Raw genomic sequence first — 19211 nt, 5'->3', positions numbered from 1 at the left:
TAGATGAATCAGCTAAGACTCAGAAAAGGACAAAGAACAGCTGCTGCCCTTAAGGACTCTATTATCTACTGTTAATGTGTAAACCTGATGTTTTTTCTTTAATAAGGGAATGTATAGTAAATATAATAACATAGAGGGGGAAACCCAAAGAAACAATCCCAGCCCAAACAGACAATTCCCAGAAAGCTTGGATTCATTAGACATCCGTTTTATACAACGATAGAGTTTGGCTCTTTATCAAACTGATTATATCAATGAAACTTGATCTCTTCTCTGGGTTCCCACTTCAGAGATAAGAAAAACAGTGAAATTAAAAAAAAAAAAAAAAAAAAAAGAAGCCGCCTTCCACATACCTTACCATAGGAGATTTTTAAAAATTTTATTTCTCTTCTTTATCTAAAGTACTAAAAGTAGTCTTATTTTAATTTACATTTCCTAAGTGTGAAAAAAATCAGGTCCATAAGGAAGAATTGAATTCCTCAGTCCTTGGTGGGTCGCACTATTGCTTCTTTCTCGCTTAAAAGTATTTATTGAGTCAATTTCATGTAAGACATGGGTACACAAGAGATAAAGATAAAGACCCGCTGCTTGCTCAATATTTGCTTACTACTTAATCATAAAAGGTAATCATATTAATCATAAAGACATATGAGGACTACAATAAAGTTACGGTTAAAACATCAAGAGTACGGAGATGAGGGAAAGATCCATTGCTCCTTAGGGGTGATGGGAAACTTCGTGGAGCAAGTGTTTTAATTAGGCTTTGAGTATACATAAGACAGATGCAGAAGGGGAGGGCATTTCAGGCACATACAAGGTCTATTAAGGGAATAGAGAATAACTCAGTATGGCTGGAGCTTTGGGGTATCAGGTGTAGTGAGATTCATAGTGCTAAAAAAGGAGGTCGAATAATAAAGACCTTGAAAGCCTTGTAAGGAATGTGAATTTTTCTGTTCTTCCTTAGTTGACTATTAGTTTTGGTCATAATTAGAAAAAGAAACAAAATCTCTATTTCAGTCATTGATCTCTACCTCTCCATTAGTCATCAGCCTTAGTGCATAGGTATACTTACATAAGGTATGGTTCAACTGATTTGTCATAGTCCCCTAGGATCACCTAGCTAAGGGATGATGTTTGATGTGTTCAGGTTTTCCTGCCTCACACCAGGAATGGACTTGTTAACATGTCTAGAAAGAACTTTATTTTTCATTTGTTTCCCCTGAGGTCATTGGGGAAGTCTATGAGTTTGCTGAATTGCTAAATAAATAGTGTTGGTTTTTGCACTCTCCATTAGTTAGCTTTATTTTGAAAGGAAAAGTGTCTCTTGGGTTGTTTCTAAGCATCTAAGTAAGCTAGATTACCTTGAACAGGTGAGATGTACTCCTATTTAACATTCTACTTTCTACTAAGACAGCATAATTCAAATATACTATCTTTCAGTGATTGTAATCCTGAGCAATTTTCTAGTCTCACTGATACATATCTTGCCAGTTGTGTGTTGAAATACAAATTTGGAAGGAAAATAGCATCCTCACCCAAACTCTAGATCACATTGTGATACATCCTGGAGAGCCCAGAAAACATTTTAATTTTGCACAATGGTCCTCAGCATTGTATACACATTGGAATTACCTGGGAAGTTTTTTTAAAAAATGCGTCTAACATGAACACATTGAAATCAGAATCTGTGTGTGGGGGAGGGAGGGCAGTGTCAAGTATGAGAATAAATAGTTTTTAATATTCCCTGGGTGATTCCAGTGGGCAGCCAAAGCCAAAAAAAGGTCCAAAACAGGTGAGTCTTACATCGCCTCTTGAGCATCATGTATTCTAGAGCAGTGGTCCTCAGAATGTGGTCCCAGATCAGCAGCATCAGCATCACCTGGGAACTCATTACAAGTGCACCTCTTGATCCCTTCCCCAGACCTGCTGAGTCAGAAACTCCGGGTGATTCTGATGCACACTGAAGTTTGAAAATCGCTGACTTAGTGCAGTAGAAAAGGATTAAAAAAGGTTCTTTGTCATAAGGTTAGATATACGTGATTTAAGCAAAAAATAATATCTACTTTAATGTATTTTACTAACAATGTAAACATAAAGTGAATATTCTAAATTGTTTTTTCTCAGAGTTTGGTACACACACAATCGGTATTAGAATCACCTACTTAAAATGCATATATACTTGGGATCCATCCCCAATTATTTAATCATAATCTCTGCAGCAGAGCCCAGAATCTGCATTTTTCACAAACACCTCAGGTGGTTCTTTGGCAAACTAACATTTGGGAACCATTGATCTAAACGGATGAAACCTTATATGGAAATATTTTATAGGCTTCATTAAAATATATGGTTCAGCTATTTGCCCACATCAGTTGAAGTTTCTGTAGTGATTCAGTTGATTATATGATAGAATTGGTGACAGTTGTTAAGTATTTTATCAAAACCTTGTCTTATAAGAGCTGTGCTCTGCTGAGTGTGACCATAGAATGTGCATTTTTCACTTACTAACAAATGGTAAATACCATTTTCATACAAATATAGAATTGGTGACAGTTGTTAAGTATTTTATCAAAACCTTGTCTTATAAGAGCTGTGCTCTGGACTGAGTGTGACCATAGAATGTGCATTTTTCACTTACTAACAAATGGTAAATACCATTTTCATACAAATGAAATTTGTGTATTGTTATGAATAGTATAACTTTATATTGTTGGCTTAAACATTGTAAAAAGATTATCTTTCTTACATTAAGATGCTATTTATAATAGCTGATAAAGGTAAAAACATCATATTAATAATAAATAGAAAATGTACCGGTTACTACTAGTACACCAGGAGCTTGATAAAAAGAATAAATACAATTACAATAATACATTGAACTTTCAAAGGGAGAGAACAGAACTGAGGTTACCAAAGGTGGGAAAGGGGGAGGGGATTGATCACATTTCACACAGGTAATGACATTTAACTCTGTATGCCACAGATATGTACAATCAACTATGTTACAATAAAAAGAAAAAAAAAAAAGAAAAAGAAAGACTACACAATTTCCAGAGAGCTCTGTAATCACTACTTGAAGAACTGCATTTTACAGAGTTATAATTTGAAGAGTCTCTGGTTAGAATCAAAAACAGAATCAGGATCTATGTTAGCAAGAATTAGGTAAATGAAGTATTTTTAGCATGCTCATCATCACTTTTCAAACTTATTTTTATGATGTTCATTTAGGAGGTAGTTTTAGCCAGTTATGAAGAATGTTCAACAAAATCTATCAAAGGTTTGGCTATACTAAAAATGTTACAAAATGTTTCTGCTTAGATAGCTAATCAATTATGAATGGACATTTTTATTTGTAGCAATTGGGTATTGCACTCACAATTACTCACAATTGCTACTAATAAAATGTTCAGTGTTGACATCTACAGGCCATTGCTATTTTCAAAACCAAAGAATCATGAATCTAGGAGTGATTTAAATATGATATTCAAATGGATTTCACATACATTCATTTAAACAAATAAATAGCTGGTTCCATTAATTTATAATCACTATAGTTAAGTGAATATAATTTGTGCTATTTTGTGGAATTTCTTACTTTGTATGAAATTGCATGTATGGTAATTTGACATAACATATAATAATAATAATATCACCTATACTAGTTCACATTTATTGAGTGCTTCCCATGTGCCACTGCCAGATGCCGTTCTGTGTGCTCTACATGAACCTTTTCAGCTAATCTTCAAAAAACCTTATGAGTTTAACAGAAAAAACTGAGAAGAAACTGAGGCAAAGGGTGATTAAAAAGTGTGCCCAAGTGACATAGTAAGTGACAAGACTGGAATTTTAATCCAGAGCCTTTGTTCTTAATCACTATGAATATTAAAATACCAAGCTAATTACAATAATAGTTTAATTCTTATTCTTGCTTTAGAGTTCATTTAGATTTTATATGACTTATAGATTGTAAGTGTCCAAGTAATAAGCTTTTTCCAAATGTCTTTTTCTTTTCTTAGGAAACTACTTCATTTTATTGTGCTATGTGTGGCTGGGGTTGCTGTTCATGCACAAGAACAAGGTAAGAAAATTACGTTATTATTTATTTGCTTGTATTAAAATTCTGCTTCCAGATAGCAAATGTACGTGACTTTTAAGTCATTATAACCTTAAATTCAACATTAAACAATAAAAATATTCCACCCAGTACAATGAGAATGTAAGGGTAAAGAAACCAATTTGGGGGGAAATATGACCTTTAAGAAATTACTCAGATCTTCCGTCTGTGGAATTGCTTACATTTTTAAGCAAACTCTCTGTAAAAGGGAAGTTTTGTACAGTAAAAAGGCTTTGCTTGTGACTTCGTTTTAAGTGGGAGTTCTTGGGGGTGGCAAACTGTAACTGAATTACCTTTGCACTTCTTGAAACAACACAAGCATATAATAAATGTTCCATCTAGATTTGCATCATTAAGAAACAAAATAAAATCTGCATACTAGTGGGCTTGAGATTTCATTTAATTCAAATGGAGAGATTTAGAAAGTAGTTTAGTGTTTTGTTTTTGCCTGCTAGCTGGTTGCTCTGGTAGTCTGATGATAGAGTTTCAGGAGTCTATGTATACCCTAATTCATTCATTTATTAAATAACTTTTAAAAATTATCCTCTTCTATTTCCCATATAATATCCTAACTGCCAATGTTTTAAATACAAATAAGGTAATGTCTCTTGGCCTCAAAGTGAAAAAAAGTGCCTTTGTCAAAAGTAAAAAAAAATATCATAGTCAAAGAAAAAAAATCCTGGAATTGTGCTGGACCTACAGACAATTATTATCATAGACCACCGCCCCCCCACCTCCTTTTTTTCCCCTCTTCTGCTGTATATGTAACAGAGCTGCAAGGGGTTGTCAAATTATTCATACTGATGGAACCAACTTTTCAGTTCAATGATCAATTCAATAAGCCATTTGTCAGTTTGATCAATCGACTAAAGAACAGTAAGGAAAAGGCAAGTAAACAGATTATGAATGAAATATGTGCAATGTAGAGAGAGGACACAAAGAAAGGGGTGGTACTCTATCTGAATAAACTGACATGTGGATATAGACAAGTATTCTGTTAAATATCACATAACACAATTAAAATACTTCTTGGAAGACATTTATTAATTCTCTTCTATGCACAAATGGTTAAATTAGGCCACATGTCAAATGGATCTTCACGAAATGCTATTCTTGACCAAGACATTTCTGTTACTTCATTTTGCTTTAAGTAGCCATGGTGAGAAGAGAAACTGTACCTCCTAATTTACTGTTATTATTACTGTTTCTGAGAATGTATTATGTACCAGTCACTGTACTGGTAGAATATACATTTTCTTCACCACTGTCTCATCACAGGGTTTTTATAATTATGCCCATGTTAGAATTGCTGAAACCAAAATTTAGAATAGTTAACCACCCCAAGGTTAACAGCCTAATAAGTGGAATAACCAAGAAGTGAACTAAGGTATTTTGACTGCAAATTCTACAAATTCTTTGCAATTAAGCCTCTTAGAGCCAGAGAAGGTAAGAAAGAGGAGAAGAGCAATTATTAATTAAATATATTTTTCTCATGTCCTTTGCTGGTACTTTGCGTACCAGCATGTATTATTCTAATCCTCATAACAAACATGCCTAGTAGGTTATTATAGATGAAGAAACTGAGGCTCAAAGAAGGGGATTGCCTTGGCTCATACAGGTAAAACTTGAATCTCGGTGTGTCCATCTCTGAAGACAAAACTCTTTCTCCTACATTCCCTTGTTTAACAATTGACAGCTACTGGAATTATGAGTTTAATAATCTACCAAATGTATCATTATCAAAATATTAGAAACTCGGGCAAAGAAAGACAGAGAGAAAATTGAATATTTATGAAAAGATTTAAAAAAAATTAGAACCAATGAAAGGAATAAATGAAAGAAACAATATCTTTCAACTTTAAGATCTCATTCATAGACTACAAAATTTGTTTTTTATTTCAGGGCAAACATCATAATTTTCAGTCTTATAACCATAAAATATTATTACCAGTTCTCAACAAAAAGAAAAAGCCTTTAAAATATTTGTCAGACTTTAGAAAATTGGGTATTTTTAAGCAAAAAAAAGTAATGTAAATAGTATGTTATCAGAAACTTAGATTTTTTCCTAAAATAAAACTTTTGATTAAATTGGCATGATGCAATATGTAATATCTAACCAGGAGATTAGAAAAATGTTATCAGAGAAATTGTTTTTATAATGATCACAAGTATCATTTGCAACCTTAATACTGATGAATATGTCTATTGAGATAGAGATTATCCCATTAGGCTTCTCAGAAATAAATATTTTTGTGCTTATGAATTTTTCAAAACTTAAAAAGTATAAAAGTAATACAAGTCCACAGTTTAAAGTTCAAATTGTACTACAGAACACATAACAAGACCCAAAATCCCTTGCTCTTACTCATTCCTGAGATATTCTGCCCAAACGTGTAGCACGTTCTTTTGGTTTTAACCTCCAACATTTCTTAATAATACACTTAAATATTGTATTGACTTCCTTTTATTGATGACGCGGATTAAACGTTTTTTTATTATTCTATGCCCCCTCCTTCCCCTCCTTCTATCCTCACAATACTGTTTTATCAAGGTTTTCAGTTAAATTAATATTTGTAAATTACTTTATTATGACTGTGTGTATTTTTTTTACCACTGGGCCATGTAAATTTATATTTTCTTTCCCATAAATATTACAAGATTTCCTCGTTTTTTGTTTGCTTTGTGTTCTATGTCAGTATCACTAATTCTTCTCAGATACTCCAAAAGAATTCTAAAGCTTTTTTGAAAAATATTTTCTCCCAAAACACACCAAATTACTACAATTTGATTTTCTTCTTGGAGCTATTCCTTCTAGAAGCTAAAATTCTCCTGATCTACTGTGGACTAGCAGTTCTCTAAGCTTCTTGTAGAGTTGATGTTTCTCATCTGTGTTAGATCCAGTTTCTAGGAACTCATATTTCCTGTTACATTTCTAGGAACTACATAGTTCCTTATTTGGGTGGAATATCCTCTAGTTGCATCCTGATAATATATAGTTAAGGTGGTACATTGTGCAATATTGCATTTCTGAGAATGTGTTTATTTCACTCTTATACTTAAGGGTAGTTTAGGTGAGTATATAATTCTAGGTTGTAAATATTTTTCCGTCAGATTTTGAAAGGCTTTCATCTTTTGTCTTCTGGCTTACGGAGTTGTTAAGAAATCTGATGTTATGCTAACTCTTGATCTTTATATATGACCTTTTAATTTCCTCTGTAAGCCTTTAAGATCATCTGTTTATCCTTGAAGTTTTGAAATTTCACAATAATTTGCCTTAGTACGGGTCTTTTTTCAATTCATTGTGCTGGGCCCTTTTCAGTGTGGAAACTTACCCTTCATAGTCTGGGGATTTCTATTAGTTATTGGATCTTCAGGATTAAGCTCCTTATTTTCATCAAGATCTTATTTTCCATCTTTTTTTGTGTGTGTTCTATTTTATATGAAACTTTCATGAGTTACTATTCCAAACATTTTTTAAAAAATTTCCACTGTATTTAAATTTTTTATGAGCTTTTTCACTCAGAATGTTCCTTTCTTTTTTTTTATTTTGATAGCATCCTGTTCTTGTTTCTTTGATGTAATATCTACTCTTATCTCTAAAGATAAGAATATTTTTTTTGAACTTTTCTTCTGCTCCCTGCATTGTCTTTGTTTCTTCCAAAGTTTTGTTTGTTTTGGTTTGTCTTTTGTGTTGGAGGTATTCTTTATAAGTCTGCAGTACCTTTCTTATCATTTAAAAATAAGACTACAAATATGCTTGGAAACTGCATGTAGGCTTGTAAACTGAGATGTTTCACACAGAGGGTAATTAAGTAGGATCCTGGCTGACCATCTTGTTGGACCACAAATATCGGAGACTCTAGAGTTTCTTTAGAGAAGAATCCTCCAATATCTTATTTGTAGACTATAATCCTGGTTGTCACTGTTATAGGAGTTTAGTGATAAGTGATATAAAGAAGTTCTTGGGGGAGGGGTTGTCTCACAATTTAGTATATAGATTTTAGCTGAATCCCTTGTTCTCAATATGATGATTCTCTTCCATCTTCCTTTATAATTGGTTCCATGTTTTTACATAATTAATCTTTAATCTCCTATTGTGGTCTCAAAGCTTCTTATATAAACTTTCAACTACTCATTCCCACCTATACCCACCCACCAATTTGAAGCCCCACGCCTCACTCCTGAATTTGGTGATTTGTTGCCTTCAATGCTTGAGCCTTTTCACGATTTTGTGATATGAATTTCCCTGTCTGTCATTAACATCTGCCTCTGCAGGCCCGTAGTGTACAGTATTTTCAACTCTGCTAATTCCTTCATGTGCTTTTCATTTTTTAAAAGTTTGTTGATGTCTCTTGTCTGCTGTTGTCTCTTCTACTCATTCACTTTGCCCATGTAGTCGTTTTTTTCTTCAAGTTGTTATTTTTAATTGACACATAATGATTGTACATATTCATGGAGTACAATGTGATATTTGGGTACATGTATACAATGTTTAATGATCAAATTAGGGTAATTATCATCACATCACCTCAAATATTTGTTACTTCTTTATGTTGGGAACATTCAAAATTCTCCCTTCTAGCTATTTGAAATTGATTGTACATATTCATGGAGTACAATGTGATATTTGGGTACATGTATACAATGTTTAATGACCAAATTAGGGTAATTATCATCACATCACCTCAAATATTTGTTACTTCTTTATGTTGGGAACATTCAAAATTCTCCCTTCTAGCTATTTGAAATTATACAATAAATTGTTAACTGTAGTCATGCTACAGTGCTATAGAACACTAGAACTTATTCCATCTATCTAGCTGTAATTTGTATAATGTAGAACTAGCTCACCCTATACCTCCCTTCCCCAACCTCTAGTAACCACTGTTCTACTATCTACTCCTAGATCAACTTTTTTGGCTTCCACATATGAATGAGAACAGGCGTTATTTATCTTTCTGTGCCTAGATTATTTCATTCAACATAATGTCCTCCATGACTCATCCACGTTGCTGCAAATGACGGGATTTCATTCTTTTTTATGGCTTCATGGCATTCCACTGTGATGTATACTACATTTGTTTGTCTGCTGATGGACATGTAGGTTGATTCCACATCTTAGCTATTGTGAATAGAGCTGTGATAAACATGGGAGTGCAGATATCCCTTTGACTACCGCCTTCCTTTCCTTTGGATATACCCAGTAGTGGGATTGCTGGATCATACGGTAATTCAATTTGAAGTTTTTTAAGAAACCTCCGTACTGTTTTCCATAGCAGCTATACTAACTTACATTCCCACCAACAGTGTATAAGAGTTCCCTTTTCTTTGCATCCTTGCTAGCATTCATTGTTTTTTGTCTTTTTGATAATAGCCATTCTAACTGGGGTAGGATTATATCTAATTGTGGTTTTGATTTGCATTTCACTGATGATTAGTGACATTGAGCATTTTTTCCTTATACTTGGCCATTTGTATGTCATCTTTTGAGAAACATCTATTCAGATCATTTGCCCATTTTTATGTTGAGTTTTTTGGGTTTTGTTTTGCTGTTGAGTTGTTTGAATTCCTTGTATATTCTGGATATTAATTCCTTGTTAACTGTATAGTTTGCAAATATTTTCTCCCATTCTGTGGGTTATCTCTTTCCTCTGTTGATTATTTCCTTTGTCTTGCAGAAGCTTTTTAGTTTTGATATAATCTCATTTGTCTTTTTTTCTTTTGTTGCCTGTGCTTTTGAGATCTTATTCATAAAATATTTGCCCAGATCAGTATCCTGAAGCATTTCCCCTATGTTTTTGTCTAGTGGTTTCATAGTTTTTGGCTTTACATTTAAGACTTTAAATTCATGTTGAGTTAATTTTTGTATATGGTGAGAGATAAAGGTCTAGTTTCATTCTGCGGCATATAAATATTCAATTTTCCCAGCATCATTTATTGAAGATACTGTCCTTTCTCCAAGGTATGTTCTTGGCACCTTTGTCTAAAATCAGTTGGCTGTAGATACATGGATTTATTTATGGGTTCTCTATGCTGTTTCGTTGTTCTTTGTGTCTGTTTTTGTGCCAGTAACATGCTGTTTGATTATTGTAACCTTGTAGTGTATTTTGAAGTCAGGTAATGTGATGCCTACAGCTTTGTTCTTTTTGCTCAGGATTGCTTTGGCTATTTGGGGTCTTTTGTGGTTCCATATGAATTTTATGATTTTTTTTTCTGTTTCTGTGAAGAATATCATTGGTAGTTTGATAGGGACTGCATTCAATCTATAGATCACTTTGGGCAGTATTGTCATTTTAACAATATTGATTCTGCCAATCTATAAACATGGGATGCCTTTCCATTTTTTCGTGTCCTCTTTGGTTTCTTTCATTATTGTTTTGTAGTTTTCTTGTAGAGCTCTTTCATCTCCTTGGTTAAATTTATTCCTATGTGTGGTATTTTATTTTTGTCACTACTGTAAATAAGATTACTTTCTTGATTTCTTTTTCAGCTAGCTTTTTGTTGGTATAGAAATGCTACTGATTTTTGTACATTGATTTTGTATCCTGCAACTTTACTGAATTCATTTATCAGATCTAGGAGTTTTCTGGTGGAGTCTTTAGGTTTCTCTCTACATAAAATCATGCCATCTGCAAACAGCAACAATTTGATTTTCTCCTTTCTAATTTGGATGCCTTTTATTCCTTTCTCTTGCCTAATTGCTCTGGCTAGTACTTCCAGTACTATCTTGAATAAAAGAGTGGTGAGAGTAGGCATCCTTGTCTTGTTCCACTTCTTAGGGGAGCAGAATGATGTTAACTGTGGGTTTGTGATATAGGGCCTTTATTGTATTGAGATACATTCCTTCTTTACCTAATTTGTGGAGAGTTTTTTTTTTTTTATCTTAAAGGGATGTTAAATTTTATCAAATGCTTTTTCTGTGTTTATTGAGATGCCCATGTAGTTTAAAACCACATTTCTTTATTCTCATTTTAGTGAGATTTTTAAGACTGAGAAGAAATAAACATTTACATGATTTGCTATGGTTTCAGTTATTACTTTTAATTTTAACACAGCTAAGAAAAACCATTTTAAGATTCTTATTATTCGATATAAATTTTGTATTTGTTTTATAGCCATGTTTTAGATATAACCTAATGAATAAATGATTTTATTTCAAGAAAAACTAGTTAATATAAGGTTATGTTTTCTGAGCATTTGACAGATAGAGATACCTTTTCTTACCTGATCCAGTGTACTTTTCTTATTACTCTCTCTGTGTTGGTGAACTGGATGCCAGTGAGATAGTGTTGGCATTGCTGCAACACTTCTCTATGATGACTTATACCATGCAAGATGTGTAACTAATTCTCAGCGTGCATATCATTCTCATGGTCATGATCCCTAGGTGTGAAAAGCACATGTGTGGAATACTCATCTCCAAGAAGAGTATTTCCTGTAGAAATTAATCCAAAATGTGTTTATTGTTAACAGAGGAGCAGCTCATTCTAGTTGCAGCAACTTCAAGTACTTCTGCCAAAAACCCCTATGGGCACTTAACCGAAAATTTTACACATAGCTTAAAGCTTCATTTCTCATTTTTAAAATAAATTTGAATGTATCTATTTATACAGGATAGATGTGTTGTTTACTGTAAGAATACTTTAAAGAAAAACAATGGCCACTTTTAACAAATCTAATGTCAGTGGTGCTTAAGCACAGGTGTTCTGGAGCCAGAAGCCTGGGCTTATGTCCAATTTCCATCGCTTACTAGCTATGTGACCTTCAGGCGTTAAAAAAAAAAAAAAAAAAAAAAAAAAAAAAAATTTGAGCCTCATTCTCGGCAACTCTAAAGTGAAGATAATAATAATACTTACTACACAAGGCTGTTGTGTGGATAAAATGAGATAAAACATATAAAGTGCCTGTTTCACAGTGAAAATGCAATAAATTTTAGTAGGAAAAAAAGAAATACTCCAGATCCTTTTATTTTTCCATATTTTCATAATTTGAAAAATAAAACAAAATAGTTGATTTTAAACAATTTCCTTTACTTCCTTAAATCAGTGAACTGCAGCCAGGAAGCTTGTATTTGAGTCTTGATTCTGACACTGTATTTAGCTGAGAGAGACTAAACAAAACAATACGAAGTGTATGTTGGGCAGTTATCTAGTTAATTTAGTCAGTTTGGGTAAATTGGCAAAGAAAAGAAAAGTGTGCTGAGGACTGTATACTCTCTCACTTACAACTTTGGTGATTTTATTTTGAACGATTATTTTATTTTTTCTTTCCTACAAACTGGAAGGAATATAGCTTTGGGAATTTAATTGACTCAGACATGAAAATTTAAAACAGTGAGAATTCATTAAAATTAAGTGTTATGTTGTATTAATTTAGTTATTTAGTAGTAAGAGTTAATGCTGTAATTTGTTATACTCTATAAAGTGAAATTACTCTTTACTTTTTAATCTAAAAGTTGATAACTTTCTTTTAAATCCTTTAAACAATCCTTTTACCAGTTATTAAGAAATGTAAAAATCACTGTACTTTGAGGGGCAAAAATAATAGTACCCTCGTTCTTCCAATCTGTGGTAGAATATTATTGAATATTGTCAAGTAAAATGATTCTTCGATTCTGTACTTATGAAACAACTTTAACCATTTGCTTTCCCATATCTATTTCTTTAGGCATATGCTATACACCCCCACACTAACCACTGGATTTAGAGTCAAAGACTTAGGTATGAGTCATAGTTTTATCGTCTACTGAGACTCAGTTTCTCTTTTCTCCCTCCCTTTTCCTCCCTCTAAGTCCTTCTCTCTCCCGCTTCCACTCTCTTTGTCTTGTAGGATGGAGTAAAACTTGGCATGGAGGGAAACACTTAACGGGACTCTAAAGGAATGGGATTTTTTAAAAAAATAGATAAAACTGCTAAATATTACCAGGATAAAGAGAAAAAGAAGAAAAAATAAATAAAAAAGCTTTGATATGTCAAGAAATTCAAGAAAGAGTAAAACATATAGACAGAGAATGCTGTGGAGTAAGCAGATATATCAGTTAAGAAAAAAATGAGCAAGGGCTAGTGCGAAGTTAGAAGGCAGCACCTAAGACCATCCTTACTTCTGACACCAATTTCAAATTTAGAGGTCCCTAAGACCACCCTTAGGCTCAATAATATTTTAGAAGGACTCATAAGACTCACTGAAATCATTATACTCACAGTTAGGATTTATTGCAGCAAAAGGATACAAATTAAAATCAGTCCAACAAATGAACTGAGGGCTTAGAATGTCCCAAACTGGGAGCGTGGCGGCGCTCCCGCCGAGGGTTCGGATCCCACATACAGACCGATTCCCACTCACTGGCTGAGCGAGGTGCAGGCGCAACACCGAGGGTTGTGATCCCGTTGCCGGTCCCGGTCAGTATGGGTGCGACACTGAGGGTTGCAATCCATTGCCGGACACGAAAAAAGACAAAAAAAAGGGGGGGGAAAAAAAAAAGTTCACATCCTGAGTGAGAGTGGGTACAGAGTCCTAGTGAGGGGTTGTACACAGAGATGGCTGTAGAAGTCCCCCTGGACTAGGTTTGGTTCAAAGAAAGGAAGGAGCCATTTTAGAAGGAAACTGATAATGCTGAAGCAAAGCCTTTGGGTTTTAGGATTTGTAAAGTATGGACCTCCCTCTTCTTCCTCCAGCACTGTTCTATAAATTACTGGGCTAAGAAATATTGAGTAATTAAAAGGAGTTGGACCAGAATAAATAGAAAGATAGAACAAGGGAAAATGTAGGGAAAAGCAGCAAAAATGAGAATATACACAAAAATATTGCTACTAAACAGATAAGAATTGTGACCAAATATTAATAAAACCCTGTATTAGTCCATTTTTGTTACTTTTAACAAAATACCTGAGACTGGGTGATTTATAAAGAAAAACGACATGTATTGCTTACAGTTTCTGAGGCTGGGAAGTCCAAAGTCCATCTGGCGGTGGCGACAGTGACCCAGGGGTCTCACACTGCAAGATGGTGGAAGCAGAGAGAGCAGACAGAAAGAGAACCCTCTCCTTTTAATGCCCTCAGAACCACGCCCCTGACTACCATTTTTAATCCTTTCACTACTGCATGGTCCTACAATCTAGTCACATCTTCAAGGCTCCACCTTTCAATTACCGTAATAGGATCTCCCACCCCTCGTAACAGTTACAGTGGGGGGTTAAGTTTCTCATACATAAAACTTGGGGGGCACAAATCAAGCTTTAGTGAGTTTTGGGGGGACATAAATCAATCCACTATAACCCCCAAACATCTATATGAAAGAAGATTATAAAGCAGAAATATAAGAATTCAGGGAAAAGGAAGAGATGGTAAGACATTAAAAGGATGTGAATTGTGAACTTTAGAACTCAAAAAGAAGTCATAGGAAAAAAGACACCTTATAAATCAAAATGAAATTGGAAGCAGCACAAAGGGAAATTAGACACTGTAGAAAACACGGTAAAGAAAGAAATAAGAAAATCAAACAAATGAGCTGAAGATAAAGAACATATTAAAAAATTGTAGAGAAATGATACATATAGAAGACAACATGTTTCAGCATATTTATGATAGGAATTTTTGAAGAAGAAAGCTAAAACTATGAAATAGAACAAATATTCACAGATACAATTAATGAAAAATTTGCTGAAGTAAAAAAAAATGAGTTGAATGTATATAATGAATGGGCATACTACGTACGTGGGGACATTTATCCAGAATGGTCAATCTGGAGCCATATGCTAATAAAGTCACGGCATTTCAAAGATAAAGAACAACTCTTTTGGGCATGATAGCAAGAAACTGAGTCACTTATAAAGAGAAGAAAATTTAACTGACTTCAGATTCTCTACCATAATGTTCAGCATTTGAGGACGGTGGAACAATATTCATAAGATATTCAAGAAAAGGAAGTATCAGCAAAGAATTTTATATCCAACAAAATATAAGGTATACGCTAGAAACAAACAATTCTGAAAAGTCCAACAGTCAGGAAATGTTTCCATGAACCCTCTTAAAGAAACTAATAGAGGATAAACTTCAGCAAAAGATAAGCAACTGAGAAAACTACTGCAAAAGGCTGGTTCTATTTATCAGGAGAAAATGTAGGAACAGAGCAGAATATAAATGCCACACAAACTAACAACATATGAGTGGCATGACCACCAAAAAATAGGAGGAGGAGAGGAAAAAGAGATGAGGAGCAGATTAATTTTGCTGATTGCCTCATGTGTAGAAGCTGGGAATTAAATAATATTATCCAAAGTTGATAAACCAAATAAAAGGAGTATAAAGATATTTAACAACGAAAAGGTAAGCACGAAAAAAGATACTCCTATTGACCAATATTAGATGGTATGGGAAAGAGTAAAAGGGGAAGGAAAGAAAACATTGAAGGAGAGAAGTAATACATGTGTCTAAAGAAAGGACTAGAGGCATTGCATACACTTACGATTTTAAAAGAAACCTTTAGAATAAATCTAAATCTCAAAAGAACTACACACGAAACAAAGCAAAGGAAATAAACTACAAAGACTTTAGAAAAATTAAAGAGGTAAAACATAGTATAAAATAATATGACAGATTAGACAAACCATCATATCAATAAATGTAAATAGATTTAACGTATATATTCAAAGAAAAAAATTTTTAGATTGGATCATAAAACAAATTTAACCCTTACTATTTACCTAAAATGTGTTTCAAAGTGGATAAAAGTCAAACATGGGCAAAGGTGTATCAGCCAAATGGAAACAAAAAGGAAATTGGGGAAGGGACTTGACTACCAGGTCAAAGAATGCCAAAAAAGAAAAAAAAAAAAAAAAAAAAAAGAAAAAGAAAAAAAGCCAATAAACTAGACGTAGAAAGTCTTTTTATAATCCAAAAAGTTGCAATATCCAATGCATGTATGAATTTTAAAAAAAAAAAAAAAAAAAAAAAAAAAAAAAGAAAAAGAAAAAAAGCCAATAAACTAGACGTAGAAAGTCTTTTTATAATCCAAAAAGTTGCAATATCCAATGCATGTATGAATTTTATAAAAACTATGGCATCAATATTCATAAAGCAAAGACCACACAAAATAAAAAGCCAAATAGACGTGCTAGTGGTAAGAGACTTTCTTGACCCCTCAGTTCATGACAGAATAATCAAATAAAAATAAGTGAGAATATAGAGGATACAAATAACATAAACAACTAACTAGCATATATTAAATTCTGTACCCTGAAACACCTTTGCAAGTACTTATGAAACATTACTGAGTATTGGTCAGTTATTAGGGTAATTAAGTTTCAAAAATAGAAAGTGCAGATGAGATACCATTCTCTGATTACAATGCTATTAAGTTAGATTTTAACAACAAAATCAGAAAACAGAATGACTCTTCTAATTGGGAATGTAAAACTTTTAAACCATTTGGGTCAAAGGGAAAATACAAATATAAATAATTTCTAGAAAACAACAAAAATGAAAATACTACATATCAAAATTTATGAGATACATCTAAAGCAGTACTCAGGACAATTTATAGCAGCTTAAATGCCTTCATTATTAACAAAGAAAAGAAAAACAAAGAACAAATCACTCATCTTCACGTTTTAGAAAATGATTGAAATAAACTGAAAGAAAATAGGAAAAGATAATAAAGATAAATCCTGAAATTAATTAATGATATAGAACACAGACAAAAATAGTAGAAAGGGTAAACAAATCCAAAGGCTATACTTTTGAAATGACGAATAATGAACTGATTTAAGAACAAACAGAGCAAGGGCCAGCCTGTGGCTTCCTTGGGAGACGTGGTGCTGACAACACCAAGTCAAGGGTTAAGATCCCCTTACTGGTCATCATTTTTTTTTTTTAAAGAAAAAGAACAAATAGAGCAAAATATTCAAAAATTAGAGAAATGAGGTAAAGAATCACAGAAATAGGAAAATAAAAAAGAATTATGAGAAACTACATGATCTCTGGATAATACATTTGAAATTCTAGAGGAAGTTTATTATTTCATAGAAAAATATAATTTCTAAAATTGACTCAAGATGCAGTAAAAAATGAGAATAAGTCAATTAACAGAGAAGATATTAGGAAAGTGAATGAAGAACTATCAATGAAAGAGACAAGTTTGTGTACAGATGAATTTTATGTACCTTTTGAGAAAAAAAGATAATTCCAAAGTTATATAAATTTTTATAGGCCATAGAAAATAATGAAATTTCAATACTATAGCCTGATAAAGATAGGACAATAAGAGAAAAACACAGACCAGTCTAACTCATAAATATTGATGCAGAGACTCTACATAATTATTAGTCAAGAATCCATCAAGGTATCAAAACATACAATTAGCAAGTAGATTTTATTTCAGAAATGCAATCATGGTTCATTAACAGGAAATTTATTGAGTAGTAAATGCTCAAACACATTTGGTTTTTAAAAAGCAGCTATTTGGGGCCGGCCCGGTGGCGCACTGCTACAGTGCGCCGCTTGGGAGCGCGGCGGCGCTCCTGCCGAGGGTTCGGATCCAACATACAGACCAGTTCCCGCTCACTGGCTGAGCGAGGGGCGGGCGCAGCACCAAGGGTTGCGATCCTGTTGCCAGTCCCGGTCCGGTACGGGCGCGACACTGAGGGTTGTGGTCCGTTGCTGGACATGAAAAAAAGAGACAAAAAGGAAAAAAAAAAAAAGCAGCTATTTGTCATAAAGACTTCAATAAAAGTAGGATTCGATGAAACACTGATATACATATAAAGAAATATTGAAAACACATCAATGCATTCTAAAGATTTCCAAATAATACTCTTCTGAATAATATTTCCTTTTGATAGGATCAGAAATTTGAGGCAATAGATGACAGGGGATTTTGTTTAATGCAAGGAGAGTTTTTCTTGGGGCAAAGAGCATCCCTTGATATCATACCACACAAGCGTGACTCTTCTTTTGTGTAACAGTAACTTATTTGGCATCATAGAATTATAACTTTCACATACTTTGTGATTGTTTTTTCTTTAAATTTAAGCATTGTGATTTTCACAGAAGCAGTGTTCGTAGCTTACTTCTCAGATGGAGATATGCATACTTTTAGAGTGAGGTACCATTGGCTGAGGGTACCCAAAGTCACAGACTGACATTGCATATGTTTCAGGAGTGTAAATTTTCTTAGAAGGTTGGGAATGGGTACAGTTAGCTGATTTAGCTGGTAATTTATTTTGTACATTGAAATAAACAACCATATTATGAATTAAAATTAAAATTTTACATTAATTGTAAATATAAAACATAAGTCAAAGGCATTTTTTTGTGATTATATGGGGCCTCTTTAAAATATGCCCCCAAATTCCTGGAGATGCATATAGTTCTACACTGCTGATTTGGTGGAAAGGTTTAAGACACACTATCATATATCTTAGATACAAACATTTATATCCTTTAAAACTGTTATAAAATTACAACTATTTTATTAGTAAAATAATGGTTGTTCTAACCTTAAAATAAACACTTGACTTTTTTGTAAAGATCGCTATGAGAAAACATTTTAATTGTATTGCTGGATTACTCATGAATGTTATTTAGTAGTTATTTCATTGTAAGACATAATTGTTAGACTTGGGACTAAGATTCTCCGTTATGTTTTGTTATTTGTAATGAACATGTATTATCAAATATCTACTAATTTCCTGCAAAAGGAAAATTAAAGTCATGTCAAATGTTCCTGGATAATCTTTAAAAAACTTATTTTTCTTCACTTATCATAAGTCTTATCATTTCTGGTTGGAGATGATTTTATATATACATATATACCCACACACACAAAGATACAAATGGGAGATTTATAACCCAAAGAATATTAATGATCATATGGCTGACTAGTCTGTTCTATAAAGATTCATCATTCTTTACTTGGCATGTAATTTTATATGACTCTAGAGGTGAATACGAGATCTTAGATTCTGGTGGGGCAAATTCATTCATTCAGAAATTACAGAACTATTGGGCCGGCCCGGTGGCGCACTGCTACAGTGCGCCGCTTGGGAAGCCCGGCGGCGCTCCCGCCGAGGGTTCAGATCCCACATACAGACCGGTTCCC

At 33.5% G+C, this 19211-nt stretch overlaps 1 protein-coding gene across 1 annotated transcript in view; it reads left to right on the top strand.

Moving 5' to 3' along the window:
• The window catches only part of LOC103608177 (collagen alpha-1(XXIV) chain-like), a gene marked incomplete at its 3' end in the record, with an annotated part of 71120 nt that overhangs the window by 5886 nt on the left and 46023 nt on the right, over window positions 1-19211 (top strand). The window contains 1 exon segment of the mRNA XM_008592620.1: window positions 4017-4078. Coding sequence (XP_008590842.1) covers window positions 4017-4078 — 62 coding nt within the window.

The sequence above is a fragment of the Galeopterus variegatus genome, unplaced genomic scaffold, assembly GCF_000696425.1.
Source record: "Galeopterus variegatus unplaced genomic scaffold, G_variegatus-3.0.2 Scaffold8107, whole genome shotgun sequence".
In the NCBI taxonomy this organism is placed as follows: Eukaryota; Metazoa; Chordata; class Mammalia; order Dermoptera; family Cynocephalidae; genus Galeopterus; species Galeopterus variegatus.
The sequence above is the reverse complement of the archived record's forward strand: the minus strand, read 5'-3'. Positions and strand labels throughout refer to the sequence as shown.